Here is a 22612-nt window from a genome sequence, read left to right on the forward strand (position 1 = left end):
GTCCAATGGGCCTCTCTTTCCAGTGATGGCCGACTAGGCCATCTTTTGATACATATGCAGCTAGAGTCAAGAGCTCTGGGATCTCCTTTATGTCAGGGCTTTACCACCACCCCCTGATTCTGCCCAGTTGCTCAACTGGCTTTATTCATTTACTTGACTCCAGTAGAATCTCAATTTGTAACTACCCACTGATTTCTTGTCTTCTGTTGAAAAAGAGCTAGAGGAGCCCACCCATCCCTCAGAAGAGAAACACCACCCAAACCTCATCATTCATTTCATAGTTATGCAAACCCAAGTGGTTCTCTAAACCAGTTTTTATAAACCACTTTTCATTGGTCTATATTCAAACAAATAGCAATCACAAACCCCCACCCCTCACCTGTTACACACTTAAACAGATCCAAGATTGCTCACTTAGCATATAAAGAAGATACAGCAGACTTACGCCCCTTAGTGACTTTTTACCAGATTATAACTAGAAATCATTGCATCATTTTTTTTTTCTCAAGAAGAGCTATAGAAAGAAAAGGATCCTGGAGAGAAGAGTGATTTCTTGCTGTTAGGTGCAAGATGTAAGAGTTTATAAATAAATGTCCCCATAGACAGTGAAAGGTCATAAAGTTATCATCAGCCATTTTCTCTGGGTGGTCGAGTCTCATTTCTACCATGATGGATGGATGAGGTGGCTCCCCAAATATCTCTTCTGTCATTAGTCACAAATCTTCACGTGTAGTACAATGCTTGCCCAGCCCATAGATTCTCAACTCTGAGCACTCACAGCCCAAGTCATAGACCACACAGTAAACTCTCGCTACTTCCTCCAAGACTGCCCTAACTGTACTTCTAAAGAGTAAACAAAACATTTCATAATATTAAGTTTAAAATTCTAGCTCCCCTTTTCAACATTTCTGCACGAGATTAAAATATAGCGTTAACTTCTTCAGCATTCACGAGCCTGTCTTCAATTCATTTTCAAATGCTCATGTCTATGTGATAGCTTTGTGGTGTGTACTTACAAGTAGAACTTCTCATCCCACACTGGATTCAAGTTTCCAAAGATAGTTTTCGTTCTTCTTTTATTTTTGCCAACTTGAACTGTCACATATGGGTCGCTGGACCCTGTTTTGTCTTTTGCCTGCAAGCCTTGTGCGGAAACCACTGAAATGAACCAGAAATGAAGGCTTCAATATGACGACACTTTCAGAAACAAAACCATCAGAGAGAATGTTTTCTGCCATTTTACCCTGGGCTTGCAGAGTTGACCTCACCACACTCATTCTCACGGCTCACTGAACTCCACAAACTAGAACAGAGTATGCACAATGACTGTAACATCTCTGTTCTTTATCCTGCTGAGCACTACCCACCATGGGTGCCTACCACTTTTCCTTTGTCCCTCTGTTGATGGACACCTGTGCTGAACCAATACCTCCGCTTCTTTGAATTGTGCTGCAGTGGGCATAGGAGTAAAGTGATTTACGTGAGATAGTGACTTTTGGTTTTGTCTCTTTGGGGTATACACTTCATAGTGGGACCACTGGGACATGTGGTAGTTACATTTTGAATATTTTATAGCACTTTTCTTGTTCTCCATATTAACGGTTTTAATTTATATTGCTCTCACCACTGTACTGGGCTCCTTTCCCTCCATATTCTGATCTGCAGTTATTTTTTGTAATTTTGGAGGGTAAGCATTCTAATGTGTGAGGAGGAAGCTCACTGTGTTTGAGATCTGTATTTCTTTAATAATCAGTAATATGGAACAATTTTTTGTGTATCATTGACCAGGTATAAATCTCATTTTGATAAATGTTGACTCAACTGTTTTCCTATTAATAGGAATTCATAACAAAATACTGCCACTTCTCACAGTATGCATGAAACTGGAAGAGACTGTGTTCAGTGGAAGAACCTGATACAAAATGATGTCACTCCTCTATGACTACAACTACAACTGTGTGCAAGAAGCTGTTGGGGTCCTAGGGAAAGATAGCATGGTGTGTGTGTGTAAACATGTAGTATATTTTATGATTTGGTAGGAGGAACATATTTCAAAAGACATATCACACATCAAATTGATTACAGCAAATACTATGTGCTATGTTCTTAAAGCACAGAACAGGTGTCATGCATGAGCTTTCAGAACAAAACGACACTTTGCAAATTAGCTAGCTAGATTTTATCATCCTGAATTGTATTCATATTTGAAAATCCATGCTGGGCGTAAGGAGAAACATACAGTAGTAGCTGTAAATTTTTAAAAAATCAAGAAAATATCCAACGATATTTTGATATACTTACATATGTGTATTGGATTAGGGTACATGCAGCATATGCAAAAAAATTGTTCAGTAAAATTCAAATGATTTAAAAACTTAATAGATTGAGTGTGGGTATTGATCAGCTTAATCCAATAAAGAAAGGGTTTTTATTTTATTATGTAGTAAAATAACAGAAGATTGGTTAATGCTTCTGGTGTTGCTTTTATTTAGTATATGGGTTTTTTGCCTGCACGTTTGTATGTACATCAGATGTGTGCAGTGCTCATGGAGGCAAGCAAAGGGCATCAAATCTTCTGGACCTAGAATTATAGGTGGCTTTAAGCACCCATGTTGGTACTGGCAACTTAAACCAGAAACTTAAACTAGGTTACTGTAAGAGCAGTAGATACTAATTAAACAATAACCCATCTCTCCAGCTCCCACGTACATGTTAATATCATTCAAAGGACCAACTTTAGAGTTTTAAAGAACTTTAACCATCACTGGTGTTTACTTAAGGGTCAGGTGGACGAGTGTGTAGTTCTAAAAATGATTCCCCTTAAAGCAACACACTAATAGTGACCCTCAGTGAGGACATTATTAACACTGCTGCCATTATTCAGTAGCAAGCAACTTGAAAAGCTAATTTATTAAATCTTTAAAATATTGATAAGTAAATTAACAGAATATAGAGTGAAAGTATTGCAATTTTCCTTCATCTATTTGAGAAAATTGAATAGGTAGATTTGCCAACATTGAGGAGAGTTTTTTTTTAATCTATTTTATCTAGAGTTTTTTATTAATGGTGATTCCCAATACACATAAAAACCCTCTATACAGAATAAAATGTATTTACCTGTAATGGTTATTTTTGCAGACCACTTAGATGTCCCATCCAGCACGCTCTGCTTGGCAGCCTTTGTGTACTGCACAAAATCCTCTTTGGAGATCTGGAACATTTCCTGAATGACTTCAAACACCTCTGGCCTGTTTCTCTCCCTGATCTTCATTCTTTCTTTCATGGCTGTGATGATGGTCTGCGTCTTGTCCTCCGCACCGTGCTTAGAGCTCTTCTCTGCTGCTCCTGCAATGGAAAGTCAGTGACTGTGTGAATATCCAGGAGTCATTCTGGGATGGTTCAAAAGGAGATACATGCATGTCAAAGATTTAGTTTAGAGGAGCTAGGATGGCTGTTCTGTTAAACATCAGGAGAATGAATCACTGTGCTGAAAGCATTGGTCCATATTAGCATTATTGGCAACCGAGTAGACTTCAGTCACCCATAAAACCACATTACTGGAACAAGTAAGGAGTTCTATAAGTAGTTGGGTTGAATTACAAATGACAACAACAACAACTGTTGCATGCAAACATAAGACATGCAAGTATTTAATGACTCTAAAATGAATTGAGAACTGGATCAGACATAAGTGGCATTTTTCAACTGGAGACAAATAATGCAGGGCTCATCCAACTTTTCTCTGTGGGATGGACTGTAATGAAACGCTGTTTTATTTACATTGAAAGAATCCCCATACCACACATACATTACATACCAAAACATAGTGAAACATTCTTCTTTGCAAAAACCATTTGGAAACCAGTGGTCTGGATGCTATAGCAGGTAGCAGGCAGCACACTTAAATCCTCACCAACAGACATATTTCTAGTCAAATGGGCTAAATTTCACTTTCAACCAAAATCTTTCAATTTGTTTGTTTTGTGGTCGACATCAACTTCCTGAGTATTGTATGATTCACAAATGCTTCCAGCTATAGATCATTCCCCAAGTACCATGTCTGTGGCCTTCAACTTCCCCACCCACCAGAGGTATCCTCACTGCTAGGCCTGGGCTCCTGGGATACGAATGTGTACATGTGTGTGTATGACTGTGTCATGGCACATATGGAGATGTCAGAGTCTGTGCCTTCTACCATGTATGCTCTGGGGATTGAACTCACCCTGACTGTGTTGGTTGAAAAGCACCTTTATGTGCTCTGCCACCTCACCCACCAGCCCTCAAACATATTTAAATGAGAAGATTAAAAAAGAATGAATCCTCATTTAAAGAACATTTAAAATACCCTATTCATCTGTTAAAACATGCCTTATAACAGCTGTGTATCTGTAAATTATGTGCCATTAAGTAATTAAGCATGTTTGTAATTTACCAGTAACAGCTTGACTACACAGTGCATAGTTCTCGCTCAGTAAAATATAGTGAATTAGGTTGGACTGCATGTCTGCACTACCTAACAGGCATACTTGGCTTCAAGTATTAGAATGCCCCTTAAATGTCAAAGATGGATAGAAAATACCTGCAAGATTCAAAGCGTCTGGAGAAATGTGTTTGCTTGGTGACAGTCACACTAAGATATTTGAATGGTTAGAAGCAGCATGAAGATGGTATTCACTCCTCACCCTTATACGCAGAAGGCTGAGATCATAGCCATTGCTTAATCCAGAGGCTCTAGAAAGAATTCCCTGCCCCTATATTGTCAAACAGCAGCTACAAATTTAAAGCTAGAACGTCAAGAGATTCCTTATGCCAAAGTATCAAATCTCCGACAATTAACTTTGAAATCTCTTCCCTCTTCTTTTGATGTTGTAGTTGTGTTCCTGCTGGAATATGTATGGATTAGTCAGATCTGTGAACTGAAATTGCCAATTTGGGAAGGGAAGGCTGACAGAAACTTATGTTTAAGCCCCTTATCTGTCATTTCCAGAGAAGATACATAGCTTTGAAATTTTTCTGCGTTTACATTTTGTTTCTTGAAGAGCTTCGATCAGAGCTTCAGATATGAATTCGTAATTAATTTGGCGGCTGATCTGCGAGCCCTTTCCCTTGCTCACCATTGTTCACCAAACACCCACCTTAATTTTCCAATCAGACTGTGTTTTTAAATTGCTGCAATTTGTCACAAATTTCCAGTCTTACTCTGTTTATTTCAAAGTAATTTCAATGTAATCAGTGATAACTGCAAATAAGCGCTTATGTGAAAAAATACTCTGGTAGCTTCCTGAAGTAGCCAGCCACTGGTGATCAACAGTAGCTGAGATCAACGGAGATGCATTGCAGCAAAGCCCCCATCACACAGGATGCGCTGCCCCGTGCGGCCTTCATCTCCCATCAGGGACCGCTCTATGGACAGACTAGGCAGTGCAGTTCCACACAAGAGAGCAGGGAGAGAATTCAGCTTAGATGGAAGCAAGTGTCCTCCGGTCAATGAGAATTCAACTTTACATAGAAGGGAAAATATTCCTCACAGGGAAACTGGTTTCTTTTTATGTAATTCCACTATCAACCAGAACGTCTCTCTTTCTTTCTTTCTTTCTTTCTTTCTTTCTTTCTTTCTTTCTTTCTTTCTTTCTTTCTTTCTTTCTTTCTTTCTTTCTTTCTTTCCTTCTTNTTCTTTCTTTCTTTCTTTCTTTCTTTCTTTCTTTCTTTCTTTCTTTCTTTCTTTCTTTCTTTCTTTCTTTCTTTCTTTCCTTCTTTCTTTCTTTCTTTCTTTCCTTCTTTCTTTCTTTCTTTCTTTCCTTCTTTCTTTCTTTCTTTCTTTCTTTCTTTCTTTCTTTCTACTTTTTAACTTATAATTTGAATGATATTAGTTTTCATGTGAAATTCATAATTTTCTATTTTGCAATTCTAGTATTTTTTCCAAATAAGTAGATCTGTCTGCTTCAACTTCCCCATCCTTCTTTCCCCATTTCTTTCACTCCCCTAATGTCTCTGTGTGTATATCCTTGTGTGTTTATATACTTAATGTGTATATATACTTCATGTGTTTATGTGTGCTTCTATGCTTTGTGTGTAACATGTGTGTTTATACACTTGATGTGTACCTGTGTGTTTATATACTTTGTGAGTCTATTCTTGAGTATTTTTCAACCTTCTCCTTTGTTCCCAGCCCTATTCTCTGCTCATTTGCTCAACAAATGTTCCACACACTTCTGCAATCCCCAGGTCTCCTGCCTCAGTGCGTTACCCTCTATTCTAAGAATACATTTTTGTGTTCTCCTTAACAGAAGATTCAGTCTTCTCACACCTAATGATCATATTTTCTGCCTCCCACTACAGAAAACAAAAGCAATGGTCAAGCCCCATTTGTATCATTAGCACCTTGAAGTGATACAATTATTGCCAACCTGTAAACACTCAACCCTCTTGTGTTTAACACTCAGAATGACCCACTTACCTAAGTGTGTATGTGTGTGTGTGTGTAGCTGGTAGGACTATGCTCTATTAAATGCATAACCTAATGTCTAGCACAATGTTTAGGAAATAGCATGTGCTCAAGAGATACAGATGCCAAGCTAGTTTTTGAAGAAATTAAAGGTAAAAAGGCAGTCATAATCAATTTAATGAATCATCTGCTTCTTGTAGACTGTGCCCTGGGCCATAATTCAGGAGGGAGGACTCCCTATAATGCACAATAATTAAAGTGCTAAGAATACAGTTATGACGAGAAAACAAATGTCTCTTGGCTTCAGATCTGGAATTCATAGGAAACAGGTTATGTGCCTATAACCAGAAAGCTGAGCCTGCTTAACCTGAACTAGATTGAGCTGCCCAACATGTGCATCTCGAAGTTAGGGCAATGCAAAGGCAAGTAGCCAGCTACACATGTAAGGGGTGTGGTGGCGCATGCCTTTAATCCCAGCACTTGGGACACAGAGGCAGGCGGATTTCTGAGTTCGAGGTCAGCCTGGTCTACAGAGTGAGTTTCAGGACAGCCAGGGCTATACAGAGAAACCCTGTCTCGAGAAACCAAAACCAAACCAAACCAAACCAAAACAACCACCCCAAAAACCCCCAAAATACCAACCAACCAAACAAACAAACAAAAAGAACATAGCATAGCAATAAAGTGCTAGGCATGTAGTTAGCACATTTGTGGGAAAGAAGGGGTAAGTCCCCACCTGCCAGGCACTAGCTGATATGTTCTGAATGTTTGTGGTTCCCTAAATGTCAGCACTGAAACCTAATCACCAACATGACAGTGTCAGAAGGTGGACATTCAGGAGAATAGGCAGGTACCAAGGACAAAGCTCTGATGGATGATGCTCTTACAATACAGGGCCAAGGGAGCCCTTCCCCACTTAATCCTTGTGGAGCGCAGATCAATAGCTGACAGTGGGACAAATGTTGGGGTGCATGGGGGCTGATGCAGTGAGAGATGAAGTTTTGATATTCAGCATCTACCTAGTTTATGGTGATTTTCTATAGAGCTGCAAATGATCCAGAACATCATTCTTTTGCATTTGAATTCTTTGCTCTCCTCTCCTCTTTTTCTCTCCCCATTCTCTTCCCCGCTCCCTCCCTTCCTCCCTGCCTCCATCTCTCTTTCCCTTCCTCCTTCCTTTTTTCTCCCCACTTCCCTTCCTTCCTATTTTCCTTTCTTCCTTCCCTCCTTCCTTCCTTTCTTCCTTGCACGGTTTTATGAGGTGCAAGGCACCTTACCCTGGGGCTCTCATTACTGCTAAGCAAGCACTATCAATTGATCTTCACTTCAACCCCCATAGTTACTTCTTCACCTTAGCTAAGCCTTGGCTGCCTCATCCATAGGCAAACAGGAATGATGGTGCTACCTCTTTTTAATGAGTTTCAAACGAGAACAATGGTAATACCTCTTTTAATGAGGTTAGGTGAGAATTGAGCTCAAGTAGATAGGTAGAGTAATATATAATGATAGTTAGAGTCTTCTAATGAATATTAAATGTGGGATTTAGAAAGTCAAACAAGCAAAGATCAGAGACATCTATCAAAGTATTTCATCCTAGCAAGGGACTGCAAGACTTTGAGCTCCAGTTACTGTGAAGCATCCACAAAGAGTCACGATTAGTACCTGGCAAAGGCTACTGTCTCCATAGCTACTAGCCAGGTGGGGTCAATACAGTGCTTAAAGACAAAAGGTATTAGAGTCCAAAGAATCTGGAAAGTTTAGTTTGTTGGTTTGTGTTTAGACATCCAGAAACCCTTACATGCCCTTGAGGTTAATAGACCCAGGTGGTGGTGGGTTAGCATCCAGGGAAAGCACACAGGCTATCAGGGCTGAGGCATCTGAGTACGGCTTTTGCTGTCTAGCAGTTTGTAGCATAGAAACGGGTCGTGTCTTTTCTTGTGACATCATGTGGGTGGTCCTCTGTGCATGCCTGTTTTTCTTTCTGGGGAATCATGTAGGTGGGCACAGAGTTGACATCTTCCCACCCTTCCCATTAGTTGCTTTGGATCTGAGATAACCCCAGCCCTCCTCCCTTCACATGCTTTCTGTCTCTTCATGGAACAGACCTGCGACTCCCCCAGAGGCCACCCCCTTCTCAGAGACTCAAAGCTGCATAGCCCACAGTTCTTGCAAACAAAGACCTAGATAACTGGGGGAGCTCTGGTGTGATGAAGCATCTCTCCCACCCCTGTAGGTGGCTCTGTGATGAAAATGGGGGCACGTGGGCAGGGGGCCCTCTCATGAGGAACTGCCACCTTCTACTGAAGTGATTTGACTGTCACTGAATCTGCCCCCAAGCCAAGCCCTAACTTCTGCTCCTCTGACTCTGTCTGTACCATCCCCACTGCAGATAAGCATCCTGACTGCAAATGCAGCCTCCTAGGATGAGTTTGGGAAATGCTTTCACTAAAATAAATAAATAAATAAAAAATCAGGATGGGTTCTTTTATCTCATTGGTAATTACTGAGATTTCCCATTTAGTGTAAAGAAATATCTTAATGGCTTAAGTGGACAAATCAATAATTTTTAAATGTGCTCCATTTTTCAAATATGTCGAGGTGAAATTGAGGGAGAGATTAAAGACGGGAAGATGTGTTTTTTTAAAAAATATCACGTTTAGTTTCTTCACATCCTATTCAGAAGTGAAAAAAATCAAAACAACAACAAAACAAAACCACAACAACACATGAAAACCTTCAAACACAGGTTTCTTTCTGCTTAGGTTCATCCTTAAATGGCCTCTGATACCTAAGAAGTTTGATACAAGCAGTTCAAATTGCTGCTGGGAGCTGCCTAAGGCATACTGACCCACCATGCTTCTTCCCTGTGGGACATAAACATGTCCTAGGGCACCATCTCCAACCTTATCACCCTGCGACAGGCTGCAATAGGTTGAAAAGGCTTCTTCATTGTTTTGCCTAAGTACAGACAAAAGAAGTTCACCAGCCTAAGCATCAGACGTCTACTCTGAGATGAGTGGCCACTGTTTCTTTAGGAGGTAGAATTCACTCCATGCAATCCTACTGTCTTTTAAGATGAGGCTTCTGTTTTGGGCTGCTTGAATCTATCCTCTATCTATCTATCTATCTATCTATCTATCTATCTATCTATCTATCTATCTATCTATCTATCCATCCATCCATCTACCTACCTTACAAACAATACATAATGGGTTAGAGATTATTATGACATTTTAAGGTTTATTTGTCTGTGTGTGTGTGTGTGTGTGTGTGTGTGTGTGAATACAGATGCCCACAGAGGCCAGAATAGGCTATAAGATCTCCTGGAGCTGGACTGACAGGTAGTTGTGAGCCTCCCCATGTAGATATTAAGAACTCAGCTCAGATCCTTTGCCAGAGCAGTGAGTGCTCTTAATTAGTGAACCATCCTAGCAGCATTTGACATTTTTAAACTAAGGGTGTTTATATCATTCTTCCCCAAGCCCATCTTTGCCATCCTCTTGCCCCCAATTTCTGCTTGTAGCCTCTATCTTACCGACTCATTTTCTCATCTCTGTCTCACATTTTCTTTATCCCCATCTCACTCTCCCTCATCACATATTATTTCATTTTCTTTGTTTCCTGTCTAAAATTTTGGGCCTCACTCTCACTTTCATCTGTTTGCATACAGGCACCAGAGGCTAGGATCTACATATGAGGGGTGGCATAGGGCTCAGATCTGTTTTGTCTTTTATCCCATACACACAGGATAGTTGATTCTGACATCATGGACTAAACCCAGAAAAAAATAATATAACCCTGGGAAGTCTTAGGGATGAGCTCTAGGTTCTCCTCTACAAGGTCAAGTGGTTTGGAGTAATGGACGCTACAAAGGCCTTGCAGATACTGTGCTCCAGACAAGGCCTATGGTGGCCTCATGTTCCTTGCTCCTGAGAAACTGCCATCTGCCACCTCCTTCATCATAAGAGGACTGAAGAGCACACATGAGAACTGTGATTCCCTGCACAGCAAAACACAGGCATGCAGGTGCTGGGTAGGACTGAAGAGGAGTGATTCTCCTTTCATTCCACCTCTGTCCACCACAAATGGAACCACCATTGCTGAAATAGCACTGAAGGCTAATCTGGAAGTGTAGCAGACTGGGCCTCATTGCCTGTAATCTTCGTGATGTCTGCTAGATCTGGGGTAGAGGTTAGACTAATGTGAAAACTTCGTAAGCCAGAAAATGAAAGTTTGTAGGATTTATTGATTTTTTTTCCTGCAGGGGAATAGACTTTCCATCTAAAGTTTTTTTCAATTTTGCCTCCTGTTCTCTTTTCCTGAATTTTCTCTGAGGTCCTAGGACAAAATCAATACCATAACTCTCCATGGATACTTTTATGTATCTTAATCTTGACACTGTATTCACTAAAAATAGCATCATAATGTTGCATGGGCATGGCTTTACTTCTTTTTTGACTTTCCTCTTCTTGCTTTAAGAGAGTTGGATGAACTCTTTGTTTTGTAGAGAAAGTGAAAATTATTAATACTAAATAATTTTCTTATATAGTATTTATAGATGCTGCTCATTAGTGGTTTTTTTCATTTTAAGTTAAATTAGCATAAATATTACCATTTTGATTTGAATCATCTATTACAAAAAGGCTTGAAGTTTTATGTCCATCCATGAAAGTGCCAATCAGACAAGCTTCAATAATTTGTCAAGATGTTTGTGTATACTGGCTTGGAGAGGGAGAGAGAAAGACAGAGACAGAGGCAGATAAACAGATATAGACAGGGACAGACAGAGACAGAGAGACAGAGAGCTTTTAAAGCCACAAATATGTTTCTTCTGGATGTTAGCTGGATGTTGAGGCAGGTATTATTAACTCTCTTTTATGTGAAAAATGAGGCCAGCAATGTTTTAAGTGGGATGTCTATATCATTTTCTTCAAGGATCCTAGTACCTCCAGGAAAAAAAAAGGAAGAAAAATAATTCAAGAGATGGAGGATGGGAAGGAGTGCTGTTGAACTCTGCTCAGAACACACAGATGTTGTATCTGTGAGCTCTCAGCAGCTGTGGTTATCTGCACAAGACCTGCTTGTCAATATTCCTAACTGGGTGGAGAAGAGGTTCATAGACAATTCCTTTATATGAAGAACTACGTAGCTAAGTTGTGTGTGAGTATGTGGGTAGAAGGGGACCATTTGGAAGAAGTAATTCAGAGGGAAGGGGAGGAACAAGAGATAGTAATGGGGGCAATAAGATCAGTGTGCAGTATGTGCATTTATGAAACTGGCCAATATCACTTAATTCACACAAAATTATAGAGTAGAAACAGAATGAGATGTCGACCTTTTAAATGGAGTTCAAGCCTGTAAACTGTCTATCATGTCTCTTAGCATGCATTGGGTATACTACAGGGTTGCTTCTTCTGTGGCATTATGTGGGCATTTTCTTCCTGCTCCATTTTTTTTGTGGCTGACCAGAGAATGTAAAAGCTCTCCTCTACTCACTTAGTTTATTAATGGGCTCATTAACACCCCAAGATAAGACAAGAGTTGATTCCACTGTTACTCAAACTGATTTCATCCTTAGGTCATTGGCTCTCTTTGTGCTGTTGAAAACTCAGCATGACTGTAGCTAGTGGTGTGAAGGGAAAACTGCTGGGCTGGGTGTTCATGACAAGCCTTGAGGACTCATGAGGGGAACCCTGGGAAGTCTAGGCCAGCATAGCATAACATCTAAGAAGACAGGCATCCAGTGAAAAAGCAAAAAGCCTGAATGTATCAGGTTAAGGGGGTCTAGGTAGCTAGTTTGGACCAATGTTATACATTTATTTGAAAGTTAGGAAAGAATACTGGTGTGTGAGTTCTGAGATCTGGCTTCTAGTTGAAATGTCTGAAATAAGCATCCAGTTCTCAATAGGGCACCAAACATTCTGAGCTCAATAGTCCACAGGGATCTTCAACCTAGTGTCTCCAACTGTGTATGGTTATACAGAAAGATGATCATCAAGTCAACACAGGCTGCTTACAATTTTACTTATTTATTTATTTTATGTGCACAAGTGTTTGTCATGTATGTGTGTATGTATGTATGTATGTATGTATGTATGTATGTATGCCATATGTATGCCTTGTGCCCACGGAGGTCAGAGGGCATCAGATCCCTTGGCACTGGAGTTGTGGATTATTATGAACCACAATGAAGGTTCTGGAACCCTACCTGAGTCCTGTCCAGGAACAGTCATTGCTTACATTCACCAAGCTATCTCTCTGGTGGCCTTCTCCTGCCTGGTGACTTTTCATTGTAGTTGTTAATGCCTTTACCCATTGTTTATACCACATTTATTTATTAATCATCTTTAGAGCTTACATGAGGGTTAAGTTATAGAGAAGTAAATATTGTTTACTTTCTTCTAAGAATAAATTCTCTGCTCACGGGGATGCTCAATATATTCAACCTATTTAAGTGTCTCAAAATATCATGGTTGCAAACATTGGTAATGGGACCTCAGAGGGAGAGGAATCAATATCCAATTTGCAAACAACAGAAATAGCCAGATCTTATAAATGCTGTGAATTTAAAAGGACTTGTATTAGGACACAGAAGCGTGGCATAGCTTCAGTGGAGGAGACAGAAAACATACCTTACAATGCCTGCTTGCTGAACACTTGGTGACAGACTCTGACCTTATGTGATTCTTGAACTCCTCAGGAATTAATATGGTCTAAAACACATGTTTTGTGGGACTCTGGAGCCTCATTAGTTTAGGATCCAACATTATGTGTACATTTTTTTTTGTTTCTGTATTTGAATCTTTTCTAAATTGTGAGGATGATCAAGTAAAATAATTTGAACCAGGCATGCATGATGGCTCACACCTATCTCAGCACTTGGGAGGCAGCTATACATATAAACTTACACTGTCTTCTTGGTTAAAACAAGAAACAGGCAATTTTAAAGGAAACCTCACTGATTTTGGAGAGAGATTTTCAAAGTTTTTTGCTAGTTCTTAGGAAAATCTGTGATGCTAAATACATATCTTTACAGAACTCCATTCTGACCCATGTGGAGATGTTGGTTTTTATAGAAGAAACAGGTCAGAGTTATTACAGAAAATGTCCCCTCCTGGATTGTCCACATCTATCCTGATTATTATATAGTATTTTTAACTCTTCTAACTTCTCTAACTTAACATGAAAATTCATCATTTTTTAAAAAAATAGAAGTGAAAGTATTCAAAGTTACAACCTATTACATCACAGAAGGGAAGTCATATGACATTCAGTCAAGAGCAGAGAGAAATGAATGCATACAGGCGTGCTTACTTCCTTACTTGAAAATGTTCAATTAAATGACTCTACCCAGTTCATGGCTCTCTGCCTAGGGAATGGTCTCACCCCTGAGAGGCTGCTCTGTCTTACTTAACTACCACAAAATGTATACACATGATAGATAGCTTTAATTATGAGCTTGACACAACCTAGAATGCCCTGGGAAGAGAGTCTCAACGATGCTTTATCTACATTAGGTTGGCCTGATGGTATGTCTATGGGCTACTGTTTTAATTAAGTTCAACTTAATGAAAAAAATCTTTGAAAAATTTAATTATATCATTTATTCAATATCAAATAAGAAATACTGGTTTAAGAAATAGAAATAAAACATGGAAATATTTCTTGAGTTCAATGGATGAGGAAATCTTTAATAAAAAAAAAGACAAAAGAAAAAGAACAAACCCATTTCTTAGGCATGAACTAAAGCATTTTTTTTTCTCTTAGAGATTCACAATATTTATTTTTAGATGGCAATACTCTTTATGTCTGTTACTGTTCTATTCTTCTTATTTATCAAAATGCTTATTTACAATTCATTATAATTACAAGGATTAAAATGTAAAGATATTACTTTTTATTTTTATGTGGTGTGTGTGTGTGTGTGTGTGTGTGTGTGTGTGTGTACTCGTGAGTGCAATGCCCATAGAGGTCAGAAGTGACAATGGATCCCTTGGAGCTGGAGTTATAGATAGTTGTGAGCTACCCGAAATGGATGCTGGGAACCAAACTGAGATCCTCTGAAAAAACATGTAGTTTTTAACTGCTGAGTCATCTCTCAACCCTCTAGATTAATTTTAACTGTTATTAGGTTGAATAAATAACATTGAGTTATTTTAAGAGATCATTCCTAATCACACTTTTTTCAAAGAAGGGGTTGTGTATGGCAACACACACCCATAACCCAGCACATAAGACATAGAGGCAGAAGAATCAGTTCAAGGTCATCCTCAGCTACATAATGAGTTAAGGTTAGCCTGGATTACATGAGATTCTGCTTCAAGGCTTACAAAGAGGGGGATAGATGGGTGGGAAACTTGACACTTTGTTAAGACATAGTATTGTTTAACTTAGCTTTAGTCTGATCCAGTTGTGCTGGGGGAATGTTAATGCACAGAAAACATGAGGAAGCTCTATGTCCATGACTGACGGCAGCTAGCCAGCTGTCACTGAAGCTCTAAACGGTCTCATACTTTCCTCTGTCTCACTCATTTCTAGGCAATCCATGAACCTTACCCTGACTGCAAACCAAGGGGTCAGACCATATGTTGCCATGACAAGGCATTGTGTTGAAAACCAGAACTCACACAAAATAGATTTCTTTGATAGCATTTTTCAAAGAGAATTTCAGAATAAAGTTCAGTGGGGCAGAGCCAACTTATATATAGCCAAGAGTAAGGAGGACAGGAATTTCTGGATCTGCTATCAGATAAATAATTTTAAACAACAAAAGTTAAGATAAATTGTTAATAGAAAACAAAGTGAGGTGTCCATTCAGAAGTTTCAAAGGATAAAGAGCCTATCCACATAGGAATACAGTATACCTAGAATCAACACAGACTATTTCACACACCCTTCTCAACAAATCAAGAAATACCTGAGGTAAATTTATTAGCCATATTCATTCATATTGCCTATGGTATTGCTAGAGTCAACATGAACTAGTTCATGTAGCCTTCTCAGTTAATCTATGAGGTAAATTTTATCAGCCATATTCATCCACTTCAGGGAAACAGATTTGTGTGAAATTAAAAAACTACTGCAAGGGCAATATGCCTAGCTGCATTTGCCTTTAGAAGACAGGAGCCCCATTTCCAATATCCATACAGATGGATACCCATCAGGCAGTGAAGATAAAATTGGGAAAACATCCACAGCTCTAATTTCTGGAGTGTGTCCTGGCTCCACTTTGGGTAACATTGTATATGGTCACAATCACACATAACTATTAACAGAACACACTGGAGGTCACTTTGAAGTTCTACAGCTACTGAGGATATTCTTTCAGCCTAAGGACTACACTCTCTAGTTCCTAATTCAGTCGTATGGGGATGACCCGGTTAGTTTTCATTGTCTGCTTGACACAATCCAAAATCATCCAGGGAAAGGAAATTTCCATTGGAGAGTTGCATCAATCATATTGACCTATGGAACTATATATAAGGGACTGTGTTAACTGTTAATTGATAGAGGAGTGCCCAGCCCACTTTGAGGAGCACAGTTCCCTAGGCTTTCTAGGAAAGATAGCTAAGCATAACCCAGAGAATGAGCCAATAAGCAACATTCCTCTTTGTTTTCCATTTTAGTTTCTTCTTGAGTCTCCATCCCAATTTCCCTTAATGATAGATTTGGATATATAAAACGAAACAAATCCTTTCTTCTCCATGTTTGGTTCGAGTATTTTATTACATCAAGGGGAAAGCGAACAAGAACAGAGACTATAGCATCAAGTCTATGACTGGTTGGCCATCAGTGGCTCATTTGTGTATGTGCTAGGAGATAGCTCAGAGAGCATGTTGACACAAAAGGCTACAGAGCTCTGGTGTGAAGACACAGGCAGGCTCTACAGCCTGAGTACTCACGCTGCAGACAGTCGGCATTGAGCAGGTCCTGACACTTCTCGTGGCATTTCACCCCACACTCCAGACACTTCATGCCTTGCCTTGCGATGCCCCACAGGAGCCCTTCACATTCATAGCAGTAGGTGGGTGTGGTAGCCGTCCAGACCTCGAAGTTGTGGGGAGTGGTGGAAGAAATGGGGTAGATCAATGCCTGCAAGGTCTTCCTGAAGACATGCATTTTCTGTGAGTTTAAGAGTGGGAACAAGGCAAAGCAAATCAGTGGCTTTGGGGAACTTCCGCACAAAATAGACCATTTTTATCATTTTTTCCACTGAAATTGCTATTTTGGGAGAGCCTTTGATTTTGAGGTAAGTAATGATTTTTTAACCTGTCATTCTGCTCGTTTATTCTTCTCTCTTAAAGCCCACTTTGGCTGTTTTTACTGAAGAACTCCCCAGTAGTCTTACAGACCGCAGTAGGCTCCATTTGTGTACAGGTTTTTCTGCAGTTCCCCCATAGTTCTAATCACCTGTTAATGACTGTGCCTCACTATACCACACATGGAGAGCAAGAATGGATATTTTACCACTCACAGCAGCGCGCAGAGCCTAAGCTAGGCCCTGTCTTATAAAATCAAAACACTAATTTATATGACTAACCTTAGCCTTAGTTGGCATATAGTAAAATTATTAAGTATGTGGAAAGCATTTTTAATGCTAACCATAACCGTCTGAACTTATCTCCATACCTTTCATGTTCCACCCAGACCCTTCTTCCCTGACTGGGGAGCCTTGCTAACACTTCACCTTCAATGTTTTAGGTAATTTATTCCTCAAGGAATGATTTTCAACACTCATTACTTAGAAAAGATTTTTTTTCCCAACTAATTCACAAGAAAGGTCTCGCTGTAGATAAAAGTTAAATGTGGTATTCTCCATGGTGCCTGGTACTGTCCAGGCAGGTGGCTGTAATGACCATTGGTGGATCACAAACATTCACTGAATGATTATCTAGAGTTATTTAATAAAAAAACATGTGATACTTTAAATGGATTCCATTGGCTAATGGCATGTTGCTAATTGTTCTGGCTTGTTTTGTGCATGTCAATTTGACCCAAGCAATAGTGACCATAGAGAAAAGAGCCTCAGTTGAGGAAATGCCTTCATGAGATCCAGCTATAAAGCATTTTCTCAATTAGTGACCAATGTGGGAGGGCCCAGCCCATTGTAAGAGTTGTCATCCCTGGACTGGTAGACCTGGGTACCATGACAAGGTATGCTGAGCAAGTCAGAGGAAGCAATGCAGTAAGCAGCACCCCTCCATAGCTTCTGCATCAGCTCCTGCCTCCAGGTTCTTGACCTGTTTTAGTTCTAGTCCTGACTTCCTTTGGTCATGAACAGCAGTGTTGACGTATAAGCTCAAGAAACCCTTTCCTCCCCAACTTGCTTCTTGGTCTATGATGTTTCATTGTAGGACTAGAAACCCTGACTAAGACACTAATCTATTTTAAACCTTTCACAACAAACACTGCATTCTAAAAGACATGAAGTTTTCAAATTATAATAAATCATATATGCCACAACACAATTAATCAAATATAAAGAAACTAAAAAATAAAAATTATATAATTAAGATTTTGTTTTTGAGTTATGCATGGTTTGATGAATGCCCTTGCTGTGCTTTATCTATGTAAAAGTAGAAAAACAATAATATTATTTTTATATTACTTAACATATTTTAACAAGGAAGGCCAGTTTTGGTGTGTGCAGACAGTTCTTAGACCTTTAAAAGGATTATGGATTGTCTCATGTCCTGAAAAGCCTCTGCAGAAAGGAGAGGGAATGGGCTTTTCAGATCCTAAACAAGTGTTCGGTTTAAAAATCTCTGTGCTGAGAGAGAAATCAAGGTATTACTTTAATACCTTATTTTTTGAAGTGTTAGGACACTGGACAGAAGTAAACAGCTTTCTTTATTGTAAGTATCATAAAAATATAAAATGACTGAAAAATAATCAGGCTTCTTGGCAAGAGTAGTGAGTGGTGTTGTAAGCCATCAACAGCACGCCATCTGCCAATGTTAATAGATACATCAGGAGCAATGCTTGGCTGTCTCTGTGTCATGCTCTCCCCTGGTTTCCTGCTACACTGCTAATTGATGAAGGTCCATTTTCTTAGCACTCTATGGGGTTCCCTCTTGAGATACTATAAACCAAGAACTTTACATACTTAAAAGAATCTCATTATGATAGCTTGAAGAAAAGTATGATTCTTGTTTGAGACAGTGTCCCTGCACTCAACACTCACTGGGCTCATATCTTTCAGGAGAGAAATGCAGAAGTGGCACGTGTCACAGCTTCACTATTTATAGACACAAGCATCAGTGAGATCCATAAGGTGAACACTGTCTACAATGTGACCTTTGAACTGTCCTTTAAACAAGAAGTTCACTGCTACAACACTGCTCCAAGTTTACCAGTGTAAAAAACTGGACACAATGTCAGAGTGGATTAACCCATTTGTATAGCCATCTTGAAAAACTGATCCATGATCTTAATATTTATTTAGGTAAGGTTTTAGTAGAGTCAAAAGAAAAACCTGAGTAAATAATATTATTTTACTTATATTATTACATTAGAGATGATAATTATCACACCCCAAAGAAATTTTAGGGTTCACCCCCCAAAAAAAGATGGAAAGGGATACAGGGAGTGACTTGGAGGCCAAAGGACAGTACGACACAGCATGGCACATGTGCCGTGCATTCACTACGGTCAAATAGATACACACTTGGGTGTATAAGTATTGATATTTATTTTTGTATTTCACAAATATCCCCCTTGTATTTAATTGCTTAATAAGTTAAAGCAATTTATTTATTAATTTATAAATAATAATTAATGCTTACTGAATATAATGCCAACCTGGCCTATAGAAATGAGATCTTATATAAAATAAAATAAAATAAAATAAAATAAAATAAAATAAAATAAAATAAAATAAAATAGGACAGGGAAGGGAGAGAGCAAATAAGAGAAAGATATGATTGAAAATGAAGAAAAGAAAGACCCAGAGTTGGCAAAGATGAATTTCTTACAGGGCTGATTTTACAAAACTGAGAAAATACAAGTAGATAATAATAGGACTATAAGGACACACATCTTTACAAATTTTAATTAGACAAGCAAGTAAACAGTATTGAATTCTAAAGTGTAGAAAGAAGAGGTTGGGATTGATAACCAGTGGCAAAGTACAGGCCTTGTGTGTGTGAGGCCTGGGGACAATTCCTGGCACTGGCCATGATGACAATACCAGCCAAGAGAAGATAACCTTCCATAACTGACATGAGTATTAATTCAAAACCAAGTCAACAGTTAGTATTTAAAGAACATGGTTGCAATTGTACAGGAAATGACTGGATGCAGGAGTCATACAGACATACTCAAATCAGCATCAAGTTCTGGTGATTTAAGGCACGTTTGGCACAGCACCTCACTCAAGCACACAGTCCTAGACCTCAAGCAAAGGGAAGCTACTGAACTGTTTGTCCTGAGGCTAGTTTAATATGGGTGTCTCAAGTAGTCAAGGATTTGACAAACCAAAGGCTATTTTGATTTATACATGTAAATATATACATAAAAGGTACCTATATATACATGTTATATATGTTATATTGTGTGTGTATGGACATATAATATATGCCATATATGCTTATATAATATAGTATATACAACAAAAAACCAATATGTTTATATTAGTAAACATATTAAAAACTAGAGGCCAAGAGAGTGTTTCTAATTTGCTCTAGGCCTTCAAGCGAGTAAACGTGGAATTGTGTTCCTAAGAACCTCAAGCTAAAGATTGTATTGAGATAGAACAGAATTGAAATCTAAAGTATAGAAAAAGGAAGTTGAGATTGACAGCCAGTGGCAAAATATAGGTCTAGTGTGTGTGAGACTTGGGGACAATTTCTAGCACTGCAGGAGAGATGTCTCACAGAGCTGGCTGCTTTTGTAGAGGACCTGAGTTCAGTTCCCAGCAAACACATACTTTTAAAAAAAATCTTTAAAAGAACAAATGCCAGGCCAGTAGAAATACTTGTGAATAAGACATAATTGTAAACTGTATCACGATGGCTAATTTCCATATCAGCATTTCTAGAAAGGAATCCAAGCCTCATCTGGCAGGAGTCAGGGAGGCAGGCATTCCTACACATGAAGCAGACTGTCTCTAGTGTTACTACAGACATTAGAGCCCTTCCTTATCACTTCTTGGCCTTTTGGCTAAGATCAAGTGTAGAGCCCTTCCTTTTTGGGAAGAAACAACTGTGCTTTTGACTATCTATCTCTCTAATATTGAAATGCCACTGCCTGCTGTTTCTCAGGCAGCCAGATCACTCCCTTGGTGCACAGGCAATGCCCCTGTCCTTTCCCCCTGGGAGTACCCAGAAGGACTTCAGAGATGCAGCATGGAAATCGTTCACTTCAGCATTTATGTCATTTGCCCATGTAATGACCGAACCCGACAGCTTGTCAGGAGTGACATTTAATATGCCTGCTCTACACAAGTCATATTTCATTACCTTTCAAGAGAGGGGCCCCAGGGAAACGAGCTTGGTGGATTTGAGAGGAAGCTGATGCAGTCCATTCATCTATCTAACACCCCCAGATAAGTTCTCTGCTCAGGGCTCTTTTAGACAAGAAAGGCAGTATTTTTAGGTTGCTGACAAATAGATTGATGGGTCATTTACTGAAGAGAAGATGTGTTCCTTGTCTTGGGTCTCAGGAAACGCAAGGCATCCCACTGACTTCTACTGTTTGCTGAAGTAAGTCTTCACATCTCAAATGAAATGGTATATTGTAGTAGCCAAAGGGCTTGGAAACAGGCTTTTTGGTTCTGATTTTTTGCTTTGTTTTGTTTTGGAGTTACCAGGGATTGAATCTAGGGACTTAGAGTGAGTAAACACTGCCACTGAGTTATAATACAAGGAGAATGCCATCTTTTAAAGTATAAGAAAGTCAAAATACAGAAGCTCTTAGTCAAATCTTCAACTTTATTTCCTTGAAAGAAAATGGGCAAATTGCTTGGGATTCTGTGAGTTTTTTCTCTTATGCCAGAAGTAGAAGATTTTATGTTGTATTTATATTATACTTTATATTACAGAATATCATAAACCTGATATGTAAGAAAAAATGGAAGGACATAGTTAAAGTATTTTTAATCCTCTGCTACAACAGAAAATGTATCAAGATGTATGGAATGTGTGAGGAATAGCAAGAGTTTCTCTGCCCTGTCACAACTCTGAATGAGCACCTGTGCACTGAAGCATTTGTGTGTGTGTGTGTGTGTGCGTGTGCATGTGTATATACATGTATATGTGTGTATGTATATATGTGTGTAAGTATATATGTGTGTATATATATGTATGTGTGTGAGAGTTTGTTATGTGTGTGTATGTATGTATGTATATGTGTGTACATGTTATATGTGTGTATGTGTCTGTATGTATATGTGTGTGTGTATGTGTGCATGTATATATGTGTATGTATGTGGGGGGGGCTGTATTCTGATAGAAAGGTCTAAAAAAGAGCTTAAAGATGCAAGAAGACAATTACAGGAAGCAGAGCAAAAAATATGAAATATGTTGTTATTAGAAGCCAGGTACAGTGACAGTTAAAAGGAGATAAGAAATGTTCACATCATGTTTGTCCTGTGATGACAGAGAGAGAAATTGGAAACATTAGCTCCAGGAAGGTTATTATGCCACCTTGGGTCCTGAGAGCCAAGACAAGGAATACATTTTCCCTTCAGAAGTAATTAGGTGCAGGAATAATCCTGAGACATTTTATACAAAGCCCTGTCTGAATGAGCAGGACTGAGTCCCTGCAGCAGGATGGCCAGGACACACACATTGTTAACTTGTCCTCTCTCCCAGGCTGCTGAGTGAGAAGGACTGAGTCCCTGCAGCAGGATGGTTGAGGCATACACATTGTTAACTTGCCCTCTCTCCCCAAGCTGTACCTGAAGCCAATTATGAGAGAACTGCTGGGAGTGACCAGCTATCAGCAGGTTTTAAAGCTCCCTCTGGGCTTCTAATGAGCCAGGTTTAAGAATCGCTGACCTAGATTTTGGCATCCTCCTTGTGTCTTCTAAGCAGAATGGTTTTTACATTCAACAAGACCTTGTAAAACATCTACGTTGTGCCTGACATTGTTCCAAGCAGTAGCCCAGTAGCCGAGAGAGAGAGAGAGAGAGAGAGAGAGAGAGAGAGAGAGAGAGAGAGAGAGAGA

General features: G+C 39.3%; 1 protein-coding gene across 3 annotated transcripts in view; it reads right to left on the reverse strand.

Annotated features, from left to right (window-relative positions):
- Nucleotides 1-22612, reverse strand: part of Unc13c (unc-13 homolog C) — a 463067-nt gene that overhangs the window by 245405 nt on the left and 195050 nt on the right. For all 3 annotated transcript variants that reach the window (XM_021171690.2, XM_029481908.1, XM_029481909.1), the window contains 3 exons: nucleotides 16348-16567; nucleotides 3118-3345; nucleotides 1017-1158 (listed from right to left, as the gene is read on the reverse strand). In XM_021171690.2, coding sequence (XP_021027349.1) covers nucleotides 1017-1158; nucleotides 3118-3345; nucleotides 16348-16567 — 590 coding nt within the window. The remainder of the gene's footprint in view (nucleotides 1-1016; nucleotides 1159-3117; nucleotides 3346-16347; nucleotides 16568-22612) is intronic.

Source organism: Mus caroli, chromosome 9, assembly GCF_900094665.2.
Source record: "Mus caroli chromosome 9, CAROLI_EIJ_v1.1, whole genome shotgun sequence".
Classification (NCBI taxonomy): domain Eukaryota; kingdom Metazoa; phylum Chordata; class Mammalia; order Rodentia; family Muridae; genus Mus; species Mus caroli.